The sequence below is a fragment of the Bos indicus x Bos taurus genome, chromosome 19 (assembly GCF_003369695.1).
Source record: "Bos indicus x Bos taurus breed Angus x Brahman F1 hybrid chromosome 19, Bos_hybrid_MaternalHap_v2.0, whole genome shotgun sequence".
Lineage (NCBI taxonomy): Eukaryota > Metazoa > Chordata > Mammalia > Artiodactyla > Bovidae > Bos > Bos indicus x Bos taurus.
Window position 1 is genome coordinate 34537816 of NC_040094.1, and position 18939 is coordinate 34556754.

The 18939-nt window shown below is 49.5% G+C and overlaps 2 protein-coding genes across 8 annotated transcripts in view; one reads left to right on the forward strand and one right to left on the reverse strand.

Moving 5' to 3' along the window:
- Positions 1–9718, reverse strand: part of TTC19 (tetratricopeptide repeat domain 19) — a 29672-nt gene extending 19954 nt beyond the window's left edge. Inside the window, exons 1-7 of one of the 7 annotated variants that reach the window (XM_027519458.1) lie at positions 9571–9718; positions 8816–8928; positions 7369–7479; positions 6905–6943; positions 6117–6173; positions 5790–5851; positions 3563–3657 (exon numbers count right to left, since the gene is read on the reverse strand). In XM_027519458.1, coding sequence (XP_027375259.1) covers positions 3563–3657; positions 5790–5851; positions 6117–6173; positions 6905–6943; positions 7369–7470 — 355 coding nt within the window. In that variant the 5' untranslated portion in view covers positions 7471–7479; positions 8816–8928; positions 9571–9718. Of the gene's footprint in view, positions 1–3562; positions 3658–5789; positions 5852–6116; positions 6174–6904; positions 6944–7368; positions 7480–8739; positions 8764–8815; positions 8929–9008; positions 9222–9570 lie in introns of those variants that run through there. The other 6 variants (XM_027519451.1, XM_027519455.1, XM_027519456.1 and 3 more) reach the window with 6 other exon arrangements.
- ZSWIM7 (zinc finger SWIM-type containing 7) lies at positions 9296–18916 on the forward strand. Its single transcript, XM_027519470.1, has 5 exons — positions 9296–9427; positions 11368–11389; positions 12286–12388; positions 16403–16507; positions 17760–18916. Exons 1-5 carry the CDS (start codon positions 9337–9339, stop codon positions 17874–17876), a joined length of 438 nt encoding a protein of 145 aa, XP_027375271.1. The 5' UTR covers positions 9296–9336; the 3' UTR covers positions 17877–18916.
- The last annotated feature ends 23 nt before the right edge of the window (positions 18917–18939 follow it).

Sequence of the window (18939 nt, forward strand, 5' to 3'; positions counted from 1 at the left end):
GAGTTGCAAAGAGTCAGACACGACTGAGGAACCAACACACACATTAAGAAAATAAATGTTTTTTAAAATTATCACTGATGTTTAAGCGCACCAATTTATAAAATGCCAATGTAAAGACAGAACCTAATTATTTACTTCTTAGTTTCACCAAAATTAATGTTTTAAGAGTTGAGGATTCTAATTTAAACATGTAATTAAAGCTATGAGAAACAATACAGTAACTTTTCAAAATACGGTAAAAATAACAATGTATGTTTTCAGTAAAGAAGACATGAGAAATGAAATTACATCTTGGTAAAAAATAAATGAGCTGGTTAATTTTATTTAGATGAAAAATGAAAGGTTGGATACAAAAAATGATGAGAGATTACGAGGAGGAACCTTGAGCAAAGTTTTATGCATAGTCACGATTAATGAAATTTAGACTGAAGTTAACTAAGTAAATGGACTGTTAGATGAACTAATGCAAGACTGGAAATTTTGTCTCCTTTAAGTTCTCCTTTTGATAACAGACTTTTATCAAACCTGCAGAGAAAGAGGATCAAAGACCAAGCGGAGGCAGAAAGACTTCAGAGAGAAGAGCAGGGACAAGGCTGGAGAAGGCAATGCTCTTGGAGCCTCTGAGAGAGGAGCTGGGGCTGCAGGCGGAGGCGGGCCTGAGAGGGCAGGTGGGCGGGAATGCCTTCCCTAGGGAATGAGGGAGCAGGGACCCCTGGGAGGGAACGACCACAGGCGCCCAGGCAAGAAGCACAGGGGCCTGGACCACAACGGGGCAGGAGGGCCTGACGGCTGTGACGTGGATGTACTGCCACGGCAGTTTCAGTACAGCTTGCTGGTGAGCTACAAGCAGGAAGTAAGGAAGAATCACAGATGGCACCAAAGCACCAGGTAAATGGTGGTGCCAGTTACAAAACAGGCTGCCTGGTGAGAAGCAATTGTGAGGGGTGGAAATCAAGAGATCCATTTACGGGGGTGGGGTGGGGGTGTACAATATACACGAGGGCGTAAGAAGGACAAACTCTTTTGATGTCAAATAAGCTACAATGATATAGGGCACAACACAGGGACTGTAGCAAATATTTTACAGTAACTATAAATGGAAGACAACCTTTAAAAATGGAATCACTGTACTGTCCACCTGTAACATATAACACACGTCAACTACACTTCAGTAAGAAAAACTAGATCAACGCAGGAAAACAGAGAGACTCATGTGGAACATATGAAGTGTGAGATGATCATGAGGCATTCCGGTCAAGATGTCAGGTAGACAAGCTCCCTCACAGGCTGCGCTGAAGATGTGGAGCCAGTACTGGAAGCACAGGCCTCACGGCTGCCTCCCAGGGTGTGCAGGGGCAGAGAGGGGAGTGGCCCAGACAGCGCAGAGGCCCACGAGAGAGGTGACCCAGCCAGCACGAGCGACCAGGGAGGTGGCCTTGAAGTCCAGTAAAGTGTTTCCAGCAGGAGATGGTGATCACTGGGCTGAGCTGCCAGGGAGGAGCTGCTGACCTTGATGCGGGGAGCTTCAGCAGAGCTAATGGAGGAAAACTGAGTTTTGTTCCAGGGAAAACTGTAAAGACCACGGAGGACAGACACCTCCCTGAAGCCACATGTACTGCCTTCAGAGATACCAGAGCTGTGCTCCACCTCCATCATCGTGCAAGCGCCCAGCAAAGAGGAAGTGTGAAATCAAGAGTCACCGAACGACTGTCAATCTGAAGATTCCCAATATTTCAACCCACAGTAAGAAATCTGAATGCAAGGACTTCCCTGGTGGCCCAGTGGTTAAGAATCCACCGGCCAATGCAGCCGACATGGGTTTTATCCCTGGTCAGGGAACTAGATCCCACATGCCTCAGAGCAACTAAACTCGTGCACCGTAACTACTGAGCCTGCGCTCTAGAGCCCATGCTCCGCAACAAGAAGCCCCGAGACAAAGAGTAGCACCCACCTGCCACAACGAGAGCAAAATAAAATAATTAAAAGGAATGAAAGCCCAAATGCACATGAAAAGATGCTCAACATCCCTAATTATTAAGAGAAATGCAAATAAAAACTATAATGAAATAACACCTGACAGCAGTCAGAATAGCCATCAGAAAGTATATAACCTCTGGAAGAGGTGTGGAGAACAGGGAACCTCCTACACTACTGGCGAGAGGAAAGCTGGCGCAACCTATGGACCACAGAATGGAGGCTCCTCAGGAAACGAGAGTTACCAAGCCCACTCCTAGGCATAAACCCAGACAAAACCGTAATTCAAAATGACACACGCACTGTATGTTCACAGAAGCACTATTCACAACAGCCAAGACAGGGAAGCAACCTGCCTGTCCATCAACAGATGACTGGATAAAACACACGCGGCACCTACACACAATGCACTACCGCTCAACCACAAAAAAGAACAAAATAACACCATCTGCAGCAGCACGGACGCAACTAGAGATCCCCACACTAAGTGAAGTCAATCAGACGGAGGAAGACAAATATCATGATGTCACTTATATGCAGAATTTAAAATAATGGCACAGGGCTTCCCTGGTGGTCCAGTGGCTAAGAATCCACTAACCAGTGCCGGAGACACAGGCTCAATTCCTGGTCCAGGAAGATTCTGCATGCCTCAGAGCAACTCAGCCCATGCACAACCACTGAGCCCAAACTCCACAACAAGAAGCCACCGCAGAGAGAAGCCCCCGAATCCCAACTAGCGAGCAGGCCCCACTCACCCCAGCTAGAAAAGGCTGCCCGCAGCAGTGAAGACCCAGGGCAGCCAAAAATACATAAAATAAAATTATAAAAAATGAAGTACAGCACAGATGAACTTATCTACAGAACAGAAGCAGACTCAAGGACAGAGAACAGACTTGTGGTTACCAAGGGGAGGGAGGAGGACTGGGCATGTGGGGTTTTAGATGCAAACTATGACATTTAGAACTGAGAAACAAGAAGGCCCTACTGTACAGCACAGGGAACTAGACCCAATATCCTATGATAAACCGTAGCGGAAAAGAATATTTAAAACAGAAGGTATGTATGTGTGAAACTGAATCACTGCTGTACAGCAAAGATTGGCACCGCACTGTAAACCAACTACTTCAATTAAAAAAAAAAAAGACACCGGAATGGCGGAGAGCCAGAGCCCCCTGCCCATCCCACACGACGTCACACCTTCTCGACGGGGACGGACAGACTCTGCACTGCTCTCTCTCACCCTCGTGGACACCAGAGCTAAGCGACTTAATGTGTATTGTGACCGCGGCTGAACCAAGAGACCAGAGAAAATACGTCCCTTCTCCCCCCAAGTTTTCCAGAGACTCTAAATGTCAATGACATACTATGAACATATCACCATGGGGTTAAAAACAAAACAAAGCAAACCGGTGATCGAGTCATTTAAAGAAAATCTTACTCCAAACCCTCTGAGACCTTAGGAACAGCCACAGTTAACCTAACGGTAATCCCCCTCTCCTGACTGACACACCTCTATGTCCTGCACTGCAGCCTGACAGCCAAGCCCTCGGTGGCAAAGGAAGGCCAAAAAAATAGCCAGGTTTCCTACCTGACAGAACGTCTTCCGATAATTCCCTTTCTCGTTCAATTTTCTCCTCAAGAGTTGAAATGCAGAATTCATAGCCAGCAAGAGCCAGTTCCTGCCTATAAAGCAAAGAGGATAAATCAGTTGTCCTGTCTTCCGCCTCGGGTTTGCATCATCTAGTGTTAAGACGGATGGGAACTCGGTTTCGAGTCCCTAAGGGGTGTCAACTTCTCCTCTGTCAGAAGATTGTTTTTCGTCATCTTGGAGTGCTGCTGGGGTTTCAGTAACCCACAAAACCAGCGCTCCCTCCTTCCCACTAGCAGAGCCAAGGGGCCAGCTCCTCCTCCTGCGAGAGCATCTGACGCCTGGTCAACCCAAGAGCAGCGCCAGAGGAGGCCTGGGCTCATGGCAGAATTCTGACTGCTGACCTCGTCCATTTCCGGAGGGTGTATCAGCTCACCACTCCTCTCAAGCTGCAGGTCTCCAACACAAGTTTCTTTTACAGAAATGGAAGTCCCAACCAGGGTGCTAAAAGGCATTTGGCCCCAGTCTGGGGACCCTCAGTCACCAGTGAGGACGCCCAAGCGGCCAGCAGGCCGACTCTGGACAGAAAGAGGGCTGCCTGCTGGCATCTGAGATACGGTGAGCACCACAGAGCATCCATCTGTCCTGGTCTTTGCTCCTCCACTCTGGCTCTCAGCTCCTCACTGGAAGCAGCACTAAACAAGCTTACCTCTCCTCTGGGCTTGGCCAGACAACCCCTCTCTACTCCGTTCTCAGAAGAGGAGCAGCTTTCCCCGAGCCAAACCTCGGCAGCAGCAGGGACCTCATCCAAGCAGGGCGTGGAGCAGGGGAGGCTGCCCACGAGACGTTCTCAGTCATCAAGAGAGAACGCTTCTGAGCAGGGTAACTTATGGGCTAATTATTGTAGGTACCGCACAGCTTTCACCTCTTGAGAGAGCGTGGGCGTGTCTCACTGTCCAGTGTTACCATCTCCGGGCTTCTCCTTAACCCAGGGGGCCACACCCACCAACATCTGGTCCTGTCTGTAACCCGTCCAGAGAGACTAACCCGGCTGCAATGCTCCCTGGCATGAACCAACCTCAAAGTTTCTCTATAGACTTGGAATCAGAGGCCCTGAGGCTCTGGTCCATCCAGTGTCCAGCCAAATGCCAGGAGATGGACTGGGACCCCCAAAAAACAAAGGAGCGGACCACTCGGGCTGCAGGTGCCAGTGCCAGGGTCTCTGGCTGCAGTGAGCACTCCTCCTACAGCACTGGGCTAGGTACCATTCAAAACTTGCAGTACCCAATTTCTGCAGCAACTCAAGGGCTAAGGAGAAGTCAAGCCTTCCCTTAAATTTACCCCAAATTAACCCTCCAGGAGTCCTCTTACATCCTCTGAGTTTTCACCTAGAGAGTGAAGGGCACCAGGCCCCTCTGTCTATGTCCCTGACCTTTGGCACACATCTAAAATGTTTCCCAAAGCCTTTCCATGTGCCTGGCAGACTTTTCCTTCTGTGTAAGAATCTAGACTCATCCAATACTTTTTAGTAGCACTGCTTTCCTGTCCCACTCGTCCAAAGGCCTCTGCCCCATGCCTCAGTGCCTCCTTGGTACAACCTAGCCACCCCATCACCTCTACAGCCTTAAAACCGCCCACCGGACGAGCCAGTGACACCCTCTCACAGCAACTCTCTCATCACATAACCTGTACCTAACTTCCCGCTTTGTTGATACTTCCACCAGCAAAATATGCCACCCCCAGCCACTCTTGCATTGCTCCCAGCTCTCCTGCTGCTGCTGCTAAGTCGCGTCCATTGTGTCCGACTCTGTGTGACCCCATAGACGGCAGCCCAACAGGCTCCCCCATCCCTGGGATTCTCCAGGCAAGAATACTGGAGTGGGTTGCCATTTCCTTCTCCACCCAGCTCTCCTAGGAAGGGCAAAACTAAGGTTCTAACGACTTCCCAGTTCAATCAGGAACAGAACACGTGACCAGGCCTGTCACAGTGCAGCCACAGGGATGAGGGCTGCAGGCCCCACCGGGCACGCTAATGGACTCAGGAGGGGCAAGACTGGAAAAGGCTCAAGATCTCAAAGATGAGAGATGGGACACCAGGAGTGTGACAACCGAGATTTTAGATACCCAGGTGATTAGTAGGATGAAAACTGTGACACCCCAGGGTCAGTTTCTGACCCACAGCCCTCACCCACCGCTGCTCCCACACCCAGACTCCGACTACACTTACCTACTCTGAGCAGCGTAAATAGTGGCCAGCTTTAGGGAGATCTCTATGATTGCATTGTCTTCCTGTTGGGAAAAGAAAAAGGAAGTTCATAACAAATAAAATTTCCACATGAAGTATTTCAGATTAATTTCTAGACTGACTACACCCTGAAAGCCATAGTCTTGATGCTTTTGGAGGAATCAGGCATCACGCTTTTGCATGAGTGAAAGACTGGCAATTTTTATACTGGTCTTAGGGAGGAAAATCCCAACTTTTTGGTCAAAACACATGTGGGGGCTATTTTGAAAACTTCCTCAGCTAGGGTGCAATACTATGTAATGTCCTTACCTGTTGCATGCCCCCTCCAAGCAGGTAACTCATTGTTGCTTTAAAAAGTTTTTCTGCCTAAAAGCATAAGGAAGAGATTTTTCTTTTATTTGGGCCCCATATCTAAATGACCCTACATTCTAAGTACTAGTCTAAGGCAGCATTCCTTGAAAAACACACATAGAGAGAAAGGTAACCTTTTGTTGGAAAAACAGACTAAAATACTGGGACCCCACATCCCCTGGGCACCTTGAAAACTACTCTGTGATGTGTAGAACCAGCTTCAGAGATCAACTTCCCACCTAAACCCACTGTGGCAGAGACTGAAAACTAGCCCTAACAGTCACTCTCCTCCCCATCTTTTCCGGTACAGTCTCCTCAGTTTCCATTAGGTCAAGGGTCCTTCCTTTGCACTTCATGTGTGATCATATGAGGAGGCTGCGGCCAAGAGATGCACGCAGTTTACACGAACAGCTTCAACAGCGTACTTCACAAGGACTCTGCTGGCCCTCCGTCCCTCTTCCTGCCCACAGCTGGAGATGAGCCAGTGCTCGTACTCAGGCGAGAACACATCTTAGAAGGAACCTGGGCTCCTGGGTCACTTCATGGGGTATAAGTGCTCACCCCTCTTCAGGGTTCAGCCGCCTCTGGATTAATGCATTAAACGGATACGCTTCCCTCTTATTTCAGTCACTTTATCTTGGGGTCTCTTTGTTACAGAAGCTTTGCCTGTACCCTTATGTGCAGAGGTCTAGCTAGCAGAGGTCTAGAGGCTAGCCATTCACAAATTCACAACATGATTTACTTACATTTTCAAGCTGACCCCTTATAAATGCTAAGTTCGCCATCTGAAAGCAGATTAAGTTGTTTTTTCAGTTTAAAGCATTGTGTTTCCACTTACTTCAAAATCTTTACACTGAAAACTCCCCTTTGCTTTCACCTTCTATCTAAAAAAACAGGCCAGGAACTGTTGCTAATCTGCTAGAAGCAAAGTCCAGCAATGGGGTGAGAGTACGCGCAGACTTTGATGGTAACAATTCTAGATCCACTCTCCACTGAGAACACAAATATTAATGATAATTGTTTCTTTTCGGTCTGGGGTTGAGGTTTCTTATACATGACAGTCCAAGGGTAATAAAAATTGAAAGCTAAAGAAAACTTAGTAAAAACAAAACCCAGAAAGACATCCTGCAGGTCAGGAATACTAATCAGGAACACTAACAGCCCTTCTCCTGCACCACTGGCGGCGGCTCAGACTGGTCAGAGAAGTTACCAAGTCATAAGTGTAAGCGATGGCCTTTGTGTTGTGACTCTTGTGGGCAAGATGAAGAGCGTCATGCAAAATAAGCTCTGCCTCTTCTGGCTCATCTTTCATGATGCAGAACTGAAAAGAGAAAACAAAATAAAAGAAACTGAAACACGAAAAGAAGAGAGACACGCACCACCAGACAGAAACAAGTACGGCTACGTGTCCCAGTACACAGAGGGAAGCTAGTCATTGATTCCTCGAACACTTATTGAATCCCTGCTGTGCAAAGGTATGGTGTCTGCAGTGGTGACTGGAGAGGGGCTCCCCTGCAGCTCCGCATGGCCACAGATATAGCACACTGGCTGACAGACATAGGCAGCAGGATCGTGAGCACTTTTCACGAACTCTTATAACGGAGCTGCTGGCCCTACATCCTCCTCCGCTCTTTCCTGCAGGACAGGTGGGCTCAATCACAACCAATGATACAGGCTGTGAAGGAAAGCAAGAGAAAGGAACAAGGGGTTTCCTTCAAATGGGAGTCAAGACAGTTAAACAGAGGTAAAAAGGAAGAGAAACAGCCAACTAAGTAAGGAACTGTGGGGAAAAACTGACCCAGAGAGCAGGGAATGACCGAAGGTGCTACAGGCTGAAGATGACGGATCTTCAAGAACCACTCAAACAATGAAAGTGAACAGATGTGAACTGAGGATGGTGACTGTTACTGCCAAGTAGGGAGGCAATGGGGGTAGGATCACAGGTCTCACCAGCCAGGGCAAGGAGTCTGGGTTCTACCACAAACGCTGTGACGGGTCAATCAAGGCTTGTGGGCACGGGATGACACCAGCTGATTTACATTTAAATGATCGCTCCAGCTGCTGTCAAACCTGGATGGCAGGGGGCAACAGGGCAGACAAGACTGCAGGCTGTAGCAGCGTGGCCAGGGTGACTCAGGAGACACAGAAGAGGCGACAGGTTTGAGAAGCATTTTGGATTTGGTGGCAAAATCCAAAAATTCGTTGCTGGATTCTCGGTATATGGGAGGTGGTAGTTAGGTACCACAAGTTCTCAGAATGACTATGGAGCGTCCAGGCAGGAAAACGGGGCAGACTACAGAAAAGAGGTACTGAGGGAAGGGGTCGGAGAGATGCCTAAGACCACAGGTTCGTTTGGGTCAGCTGAAGCCTCAAACAGAGTTGGCACGCGGGCCGCACCCGCCGTGTGTGGGCACTCGGGTGGACGCGTTGGGCATGAGGCGGTGGTCAGCCCAAAGGAGGAGGCCCGGTACCCCGGGAAAAGGAGAAAACGTTCAGGAAGAGGAGGCCCGCCCCGCTCCCCTCAGCCTGTGCGCACTTCTCCCCGCGCTAGCAACCTCGCAGCCCGCAGCGCCGCCTCTACCTGCGCCCGACGCGCTGACCCCAGGACTCCGTCCACCGGGGTCCCCATAGCCGGGGGGCGCGCTGCGGCCCCTCACCTTGGCTCGCTTCAGCAGCTGGATGATCTCGGCCTCGGCGTCCCCGGCCGCAGCCCCGCCCGCGCCCCGCCGCTCCTGCTCCGCCGCCGCGGGCCTCGAGGACCAGGCGAGCGCTGCAGGAAAGGGCACTGAGGTCACCACGCTCAGCCCGGCCCGCCCGGCACCCCCAGCCCGCCGGCCCCGCACCCCTCACCTGCCAGCAGCGGCACCAGGCCCGAGCCTCGGCCGCGCGGCGCCCCTCGGCACGGCGGCGCCCGGGCTCCCGGCGGCCCGGGCAACAGGCACACGGGGTGGCAGCGGCCCCGCCGTCCCGCCACCCGCAACAGACCTCGGGCCAGACCCACAGCCAGAAGCCGGTACATGGCCGCCCGCGCGTCCTCTGCGCACTGCGGCCACGGGCTCCGGAAGTCCCGCCCCTGGCGCCGAACGCCCGCCGATTGGCCGGGCCGCCCGCATGCGCCGGGACGCAAGTCTACGTCACCTCGCCCTCCTCCCCCGCCCCGGAGAACGGGGGACCTGCCATGGCGGCTCCTACTGGTCCTCTCACGCTACCAGCCGTGGTGGAGGAGCTGCTGAGCGAGATGGCGGCGGCTGTGCGGGACGGCGCGCCGAGTACGGGCGGGGGCGCGGGAGGCGGCGCCGGCGGGACGGGGTTTGGGGGTCCGGGCCCACTGGGGAGGTCTCCACCCTCTCTACTCGCTTGTAGCCCTTCCTTCCCGCCGTCTGTGTTTGTTCCAAACGGTTCCACTCCTTACCTCTGTGCACGAGTGACTGTTTCAGGGCCGCAGACGCAGGACTTGAGGGGTCCGGACGCTGTGGCTGTGCCTTTATTCCTCTGACCAGCAGAGGATGCTCTGTGACCAGGCTCCCGCATTCCCTGGCCGCAAACGCACGGGCCCAGAGCGCGTCCTCGTTGAGCTGCGCCACCGGCATCTGAATGACCATCGAATACATCGGTTAGGCCTCAGGACTGCCCCTGCTGGTTCACTTGGGCGGCGTTTGTTTGCAAAGGACCGCACTTTGAAAAGGATTTACCTTGACTTACTGTTTTTTAAGAATTGAGAGCAGGAAGCCAACTTTTCTCATTTCAGTTAAATCTAAAGCAGTACATGTGCTTAAAAGATGAGACGAGCCAGGTATCCGAACATCCTCTAATCCCAAAAAGCTTGGGGGGAAAGCCAGTCTGTTGACAGCTCAAACAGTGGTTGCCAGAAAGGGCTGTGTGTGAAGAGGACAGTGTGAGAGTCTTGAAGGGGGCGCCCCTGAGGCTTGGGGCTCATAGAGACCACTATCACCTATTCACGTTTTTCAGAGCCATTTTCTGCTATTTAAAAATGTTTGTTCTTAGACAGTCATACACTCTTCCTGAGCCCCCTCCTCCGACGATAATTTGCTTTAGATCAGTATTCTGAGTTTACACTTGTATGATGATGTAAAAATCTAGTCACAGCTGAGCCATGTAGGAAGTGATGACTACTTCTCCTTTACTGTAACTTTTTGCTTCCTCTCAAAACTGTCATGATTGCATTTGTTTGGTTGTTTACTTTTCTATATGTTTATTCCTAGTTCAATAACTTCTTTATAGCTCAGATGGTAAAGAATCTGTCAGCAATGCAGGAGACCCAGGTTTGATCCCTGGGTCAGGAAGATCCCCTAGAGAAGGAAATGGCAACCCACTCCAGTAGTCCTGCCTGGAGAATTCCATGGACAGGAGCCTGGCAGGCTACAGTCCATAGGGGTCACAAAGAGTCAAACACGGCTAAGTGTTAGTCACACACATCCATAATTCAACTTCAAACTCTTACCAGTGTTCTAAATCCTCTACTCAAGATGCTGAGGTGTTTTGTCCATTTCATTTTCCTCTCCTAGAGCTTCCAGGGTGCTCTCCTGAGATCTCCCCCCACCATTACTATCTGGGGAATTCCCTTAACCTACTTTGGGCCTTAATGTTTAGTATACCGTACAATTTTCTTTTTCTCAGTTTACTGTCTTATTTTATAGAGCACATATTCTCCTGTCCTGAGACTTAATAGTTTGGCTAGGTGTTACTGAATTATATGTTGGAAATATTTCCTCAGACATCTTAAAGTATTATTCTACTACCTTCCAACTTCTTAAACTTACTTTCACAGAGTCTTATTTTAGCCCTCCTGCTTCATTCCCACTCCAGAGCCATCTGGTGCCACCAATTTCTGGAGGAGGGTTTTTTTTTGTTTTTTTAGGGAGTGAGGGTACTAGAGTCTGAAGTGTAAATCAGGATGTTGCTTGGCTCACCTATTACTAGCTTAAGTTTCAGTTTTCTCAGGTCTTGTAAATAATTTTCAAACATGTCTTAGCTGTGTTTCTCCCTGTCCTCATCCTTGAGAGTTTATGCATTTTAGAAAATTCTTTTATTATTGTTTAGTGGAATATTGAGGAGTAAAATTTGATGAGTAGGTTCAGTTCACCATCATACACATAAGTCTTTTTGGCTATAAGAGCCTTTGAAAAATGTTTTTGTCTCTGGTCACTGGTTTAACACAATTCACTTACTTTCCATTCCTGTTTTACAGTTCCCGATGAGCATCTGTTATCGTAAGTATATATCCTTTTGTATTTGGGATTCTTTATAAACTACTAATGTGTGTTTTTAAAGGCCAGTTCTTTCAACATCAACTCTTTTTTTTTAGAAAATATTCTTACTAAGCTAGGAACAATAGTTTATTGATGTGATTGTTAAAAATCTGTCTCAAGTGAATAACCAGCACCGTACTTGACAGTACAAGGCACTCCCTTATTGTGCTAAGTGCCACTGTATTTTGACATCGTTCTAAAAGGTGTAGCTCTTACACTAGTAACACATGGAAAGAGAAGGACATTTGGCCCTTGAATAACAACTCTTACACATGCAGTGCTTGGGGGAGCCTGTTTCCTGAGTGAGAGGCTAAGAGTATTTAAGAAAGAAGATGTACTAGGTACATACACTAGAATATTATCCAAAAATTAAATTTTAAAATATATATTTGTGTATATACATATATGTACGTGAGCACACACACACGTATATATGTGCATCATTCTCAGAAGCACACTGAATGGGAAAAAAAGTTGCCCAAAAAGCCCAGAATATACTGTTCATATTTTAAACTTAGAAAACATCACCATATGTATATATGTATGTGTGTGTGTGTATGCACATACACGTATGTACTATGTATAGTAAAATATAAAAACATTAATATGAAATGCATATGGTTGCCTTGGGGATGAAGAAATTGAGGAAGAACAGGAAGACCTCTGACATATAAAGAGGCTTCTTTATAAACAACATGTTAACATTTATTCTGGGTGGTTGATTATGTGGGATTTTGCTGTATTACGTTTTTTTCCGAATTAAAATAAATTTTCAGAAGCTGCTGATGGTAATCCTTCGGGTCGAGTCAGAGCGGTGGCTTTCAGTCCATCTAACCTGAGGCTCCTCTCCTTCCCAGGCTGAAATTTGTCTTCGGCTCATCAGCCGTCCAGGCCTTGGACCTAGTTGACCGCCGGTCTGTCACCTTAATATCCTCGCCCAGCGGGAGGCGTGTTTACCAGGTAGAAACCCGGAGGTGGAGTAATCTCAACCAGATCCCCTTAGGACAAACGTTTTCATGAATCTGTATGAAAGCTGGTGGACAGTTGAAAGGACTTGACCCAACTTAGTGAAATGAGAGTGTGAATAGTTAGAATCAGAAAGATGTGGCCGGTTAACCCCACCTGGGAGCAGCATGTGGAACCAGCAATGATCCAGAGAGGCTCTTTGCCCAGGTCTGATAGTCACAGCCAACTTTCCCTTTCTGTCATTTGACACTACATGGATCACCCTGTTCCTTGTCTCTTGCTTACAAGCAAAAGCCAAAATGCATTTTAAGGTCCTTTCACATGTCAAGGTTCATCTAACAGAAACGATCTGTCAGAACTGTTGTTGGAAGCATTCACGAAGGCCACATTGTGCTCAATGTGGGCAGTTTACTTGGACCTTAGTTCAAGCGGACCTTAAGGTAGGCAGGTTTGTAAAGTACAAATCAGACTCCTGTCAGACTCTGAATTACTTTCATGTATTGCTAATTCTCACCAAAAGCCCGGAAAGATATTTATTTTGCTGAAAACTGAGATGCAGAAAATTAACAGCCCCCTACGGCAGCAGGGTTGTATAGCTGGCAGACGGTCCTGCCTGTCTCTATGTCAACAGCGGGCCAGACCCTCCACCCCCCAAACCCCAAGTTTAGCCACGTTAGATGTGGTAAGCCAGCTGGGATTCAGAGAAGGGGATCTTGTGAATGAAATAAAAATGTTGGCAGTGGTCTCCAAAATTTTGTGTGTGGAAGGGGTAGAAGCAGAGGCCATCAGCTCTTGTATGATATCCAGTCATTGTTGAAGACCAGGAAAGGTGGAACTTTTGAGCATTTGGGTTCTGGTTTACTTATGATGACTGTCTCAGAGTTGAGACTGTGTTGATTCATTTTTAGCAAGTGACTGAGCAAAGCCTCTCAGGCACATGGATGGCTTGGCCCATGAACTCACTTTTCCATGCATAGGATGGTGCAGCCAGCTGGCACGTCCTGCTTTCTGCGTTTCTGCCTGAAGTAAGCTGGGGTGATGAGTGCCGAGTGCTACAGTTAGAACTTCTGCATTGTATTTACTCAGAAGAGGCTGCTTATTAGAATTTTCTGTTGGTGAACATCATAGATTAAGAATCAGAACTCTTAAGTGATGTTGTTTGTACCTGAGGAAGGATTTCCATTTTCTTTCCTAGTGTATTTATTTTTGGGTTTTATGTAGCTAACATACCCTTGTCAAAAAGGGCTTCTGAGTTTTCCCATGTCTTTTAGTTTCAGATTCTCTTGTCTCAGTTCCAACATCAGCAGAACACTTGACCCACACAAGCATGATCTTGCTGTTAAAATCTCAAAGACTGTGTTGGAAATATTTCAGTTATTGTTGACTTATTATTCCTCCCACGATCACCGTGACTTGTTTTAGTTTTCATCATTCACATTCTGCCTTATGTCATGTTGCTTTATTTATCATAAAAATGCAAAGTTCTTAGAATTGTGTTGGACTTTGAATTAAATGAGTTTTTAGAAACCTTACAGACATCCTCCAATTAACTGCAGTGGTTTCACTGTATATAGTAATACGGAAAGAATTCGGCTTAATTCAGAGGTTCTGTGAGATGATAAAGGTTGAGTCCGATGTTGCCTTGTTATCGTTCCATAGGTTGACCATCTAACATTCTCACCTCCTCCGGGTGTGGTGGTAATTACCCTGAAGTCACATTCATGTTGTCACCTGAGTCACTTTTTGATAAACTTCAGTCCTCCTAGGAAGGGGGATGCCAAGTTACATTTGGATCAGTCAGAAGGGGCCAAGTTACATTTGTAACAATGACCCCTAAATTTAAAAGCTACAGATTTATGTCTCACTCCCTGTCCATCTCCATCAAGAGTCAGTTGCAGCTTTGATCCAGAACCTCGTGGCCCAGGATCCCAGGCGATGGAGCAGCCTGTGTCTGGGACACTGTGGATCTCATAGCAGAGAGAAGTCAGGATATCGTAGGTATCCATGTTGTTGAACGTTTCTGCCTGGCCAGTCACACTTTACCGGCTAAAGCAGGTCACATAGTCAGCCTATATGTAACAGGGCAGGGATATATCAGCCTCTTTCCGAGAGGCACTGAACTCAGGGAACGGTGAATCGTATACAGTTCATCACTGTGGTGGATGCTGAGGGCTTGGAACAGCCATAAAGTAAACTGCTTGTGGGTGGATGACCGTCCAGTGGGCCAGTCTCCTTAGAGCCTCACTGCAGCCGCAGCAGACTCCTCCCAAGGAGGTGTGGGCAAGTCCAGCCTGGGTCTGAGTATCATCCTGCCTACATTACTTTTGTAAAGGCTCCCCTCTGGGACTGACACTCCTGGCTCCGAGTGAGCGAGCTTGGAGCACTTCCTGTAAGAAGAGGTGGTTTTTTCCACAAAGGGTGAATTAGACAGTCCCTGAGGTCAGTTTCCAGCTCCAAACAGATCTGACTCAGATCTCTGCCTGATTATCAGGTTCATTAGTCGTCCACTGCTAGATAGAGAAGGCAACTGAGAAGTGACTCTCTTTACCGTATTCACCGCCCTGGGCAGCTGCATGTCCTGAGTCCCAGCCAGGGAACTTCTGCAGAATTTCTCCCCACCCTTGAGTGGCCAGGCACTTACTTGGCCTCAGGCAGAGAGTAATTGGCTGGGGACCCAGCATAAGGAGGAAGTAGTCTGTGTGGAATCCCAGAGGCTTATGCCTAATTAACCATAAATCTAGAGAGAAGAAGAAACCATTGGTAATGGTTTAGAGACCCAAGAATTGTTGGTGTCCCTGCCAGACGTTGGTGGGTTTTCTTGCGGGACTGAGTGGGATCCAGTCTGCTCTCACGCTCTCTCCTCGGCAAAGGGCAGTTCCTTCTCGCACCCCCAGCGCTCACCAGTTACAACACATCAGCGTCTCAGGACTGGAAACGTGTGGTGTGACTTTCTTAATGTCCGGTTTGTAATGGGGCTGAAATGTGTAATGGGTTCAGTAGGTGTCCTGTTACCCAGTCACTGGCCACTTCTGGTCATCCTGCAGCCCCCAAGGAGTCCTCCTGACTTGGCAAAAAAGACCCATAGCGACATGCCTGCACCAGGCGAAATGCTAGAGAGACAACACCTGACTCAACACTGCTATTTTTCAGTGGAAGTCTTACCTGTGTGAGGAAAACAGGAAACAATTCTAGGAGCACTGACGTTCCTTTTCTCCATGTAGATTGTCATCTCAGAGCCTGAAACAAACGTGAGGCCCTGGGGCACGTCCCCCACGGGCAGTTCCCTGTCACTGACCCACTGCAGGGGGTCTCTAGGTCCCTGGGATAGTAACTTTACTCCACTGGGACAGTAGGAACAAAGCACTCCTCTTCCTGTCTCTGGCACCTGCGGGTGAGGACGGAGACAAGCCATTTCTCCAGGTCTGTCCAGCCACCCTCCAAACACAGGGTCCCCCGTGTGCCCTGACTGACAGCAAGGCCGTTGGCTCTGAACGTGGCCTCCTGCCGGCCCTCCCAAGTCCATGCCCTCATTCCGTCCTGCTAGGTGAGCGGGCAGACCTGGGCTTGCCACTCCCCACGGCAGCTGAGTCACCCCGTTACAGGAGTCTCTGTTCCACGTGTTCCTCCCACTCCCCACTGGGCCTTTCCTGTCCTCAGACTCCTGCTAGGAGTGTGGTGGAGGCTTTAGACATTCACACACATGCTGGGAAACGACTACAAAGGCTGAGAACAACAAGCATGGCGCGGGGAGCCTTCTTGTCTCTCTAGTCAACCCTCTGAATCCCCAGGCGGAGAAACAGCAGTTCGCGTGGAGGGCTCAGCCCACCTGAGACGCTTCTGTTTTGCGTGTGGAGGTGTCAGGGCAGGGCAGTGAGGCAGCAGGAGGGTCCCGTGGGCAGGCAGGCCCTCGGAGAACAGCCCTGCACCTTCACACAGGTGCACTCAAGGGGAATAGCGGTTTCCCGCCCACCTTTCCAGGCCTGACTCCACCTGTCCTCCCTTTTCCAGGTGCTTGGAAGCTCCGGGAGAACGTACACATGTCTGGCTTCCTGCCACTACTGCTCGTGCCCTGCGTTCGCCTTCTCCGTGCTGCGGAAGGGGGACAGCCTCCTGGTGAGGACGGGTGGGCCTCAGCCATGGCTGAGGGGGCAGGGCAGGGGGCGCTGGGAGCCTCACTCTGCACCCTACATGGGGTTTACTCTGTGTGGAAACAGACGGTAGTTCATTGTCCTTGACTTCAGTCAGTCAGCTATTCTGGCTTTACCCTCCCAAAACGCAGGGGCATTTTTAGAACTATGCCAGTTTCCCATTTTAATTTAAAAGGTCAGAGATGAAGCTTCAGGAAGGCAGCAGGTAATCCCCAGAGTTGGCACCTGGGCAGTTATCGGGCCCAGTAAAAACATGAGCCAAACTGGACACTGGCAACTGTGTGTGCCCCCACCTCCAGCCACGAGGCGCTTCTCCCACTGCCCGCGGACAGCGTGGTGCTCAGCCTTGCTTGACTTTCACCGGGGGCAGCAAAACATGTTGGTGCCTCGGCCGATCTCACAAGAGCCCAGGAACGAGACCTCCTCACATCCATCCTGAGTCCACAGGAGAACCATTACCCCACCTGAGGGCGGGGAGCGATCTTTCCAGTCTTGCCAAGGAAGAAAATTACAGCATCCGCCCCATCTTTACACAGTTGTCACACCTGGCAGGAAGCGGGTGGCAAGCGGGTTTTCCCATTGACAGGGAGCCTCAACTCAGTGATCTCACCTGAAAAATGACAGGGTTGGAGCCAGGTCCTCAGCAACCCAAGTGGTGTGCCCCGCAGTGTGAGGTCCAGGGTTAGAGTGGTGTGTGCCCCTTGGTGTCAGGTCCAGCACAGATCATGCCTCGGAGAGGGACAGGAGAGACAGTGAGGGTCCCGCCATCCCTGCTCTGGCCGTCCAGTGGTTAAGGACTAGCCCCCCTATGTAGACTCGGTGCACATGTGTAAAATGAAGATAAGCCCTGTTCCCCACGGGGCTGTCAGATATAAATGAGATAATCTTTGAGATGCTCTTAGCAACACTGTACCTTGAAGAACCTTAGCCACTGCTGTTAACAGCTTTCTGAGGGCAAGGAAGAAAGTAGTATAATTTAGGACTGACATAAAGAGCCTGTCTTGGTTTTCACTTGGTTTCACCTGTTCCTGCTGGATCTACACTGTTGCCCCAAACAGCAGGCCAAGTATTGATAAAACCTCCTTGTCCTATCTAACCTTGGTCTGTGGTTCTAGGCAGTGGGTTGCGGGCCCCTGATGTGTGTGCCCCGCTCCTTTCCTGCTCTGTGAAGCCTGGCCCTCCTTGTTTCTAACTGGCTTGTGTATTGTGTGTTCCAGTGCAAGCACCTCTTGGCAGTTTACCTGAGTCAGATCACAAGGACCTGTCAGCAGCTGAGTGTCTCTGACAAGCAACTGACTGACATACTGTCAGTGGAGAAGACACAGGAAGCATAAAAGTGCAGACGGAGCATCACTGACCATCTTTCAAAGTAAAGTCCCGTCCAGAGACACACGTGCCCTGTCACGCGTGGTTCACGTGGAGGAGACATGGACCAGACTTCACGTTAGTGTCCCCTTCCGCCCTGGACTTGAGAGCCAGGACATGTATACAGTGTGAATCCCTCGCGAAAAATCCAGTCTCCAGGCCCCATGAGTAAAAAATTTCCAGATGTAATCAAGCATCTTAGCCTCCAAAGCCTAACATCAAGTCGCATCCACAGTGAGTGAGATTTTCAACCAACCAAAGTCCTAGTCCTTCTTAAGAGGCTAGAATGGGAGAGGGGACAGTATGATGGTGTAGACGCGCAAGTGTTAGTCCTTTTTCTTGGGCCCAGAAGGTCTTTCTGCAGCAAAAGGTCAGAGCAGGGATGTGGCTACAACAGCAGCAGATACAAAGAGACGTTGGGGTGCTGGTTTCAGCAGGCTCCAGACATTTGCAGTGTTGAGGCCAAAACAGTTGCTTAAATAGGCTGTGCTGTTGGAAAGGCAGCACCTAGAACAAGGAAGGGCAGGTCGGGGGGAGCATTTCTGAGACTCGTAGCAGCCAGAGATGTTGCCGGGTGTTCCAGGCTGAGTGAGAAAAGGCAGATCTCCAGAGGCTGTGAGGCGGGGGAGGAATGGGACTCGTTTGGACCCCAAGAGAGAGCAAAGGAGCTGTGATGGAAGGAAATGAACACAAGACGGAGCTGAGACAGGACAGGCACCTCCCTCAGGGACAATCATCCACAGCTGAACAGGGTCCTAGGACAGGCTTTCCCCGTCTCTCTGGGGCTTCACGTCCTTGCAGGGTTACTGCAGGAGGAGCTGAGCTAGCCACCAGACAGGCGAAGTAAATGGTCTTGCAGCCTAGGTACTCCCAACCCGTACCCCTGAAACAGGAGGTGCTAAGGAATGAATGTGTGGAAGGTCACAACGGCGCAAGCTTCTGTGGTTGGCACAGCCGTCTCCTAGGCCGTGGTGCGGCAAATAAAACCTGTCAAGGCTCTACTCAGGAAGTGGGCCTGGGTGTGAACTTATT

Coding starts and splice junctions, on each gene's coding strand:
- ZSWIM7 (XM_027519470.1), top strand. CDS start 9,337: ATGGCGGCTCCTACTGGTCCTCTCACGCTACCAGCCGTGGTGGAGGAG. Junction 9,428..11,367: donor TGTGCGGGACGGCGCGCCGA/GTACGGGCGGGG, acceptor CCTGTTTTACAG/TTCCCGATGAGCATCTGTTA. Junction 16,508..17,759: donor GGAAGGGGGACAGCCTCCTG/GTGAGGACGGGT, acceptor TGTGTGTTCCAG/TGCAAGCACCTCTTGGCAGT.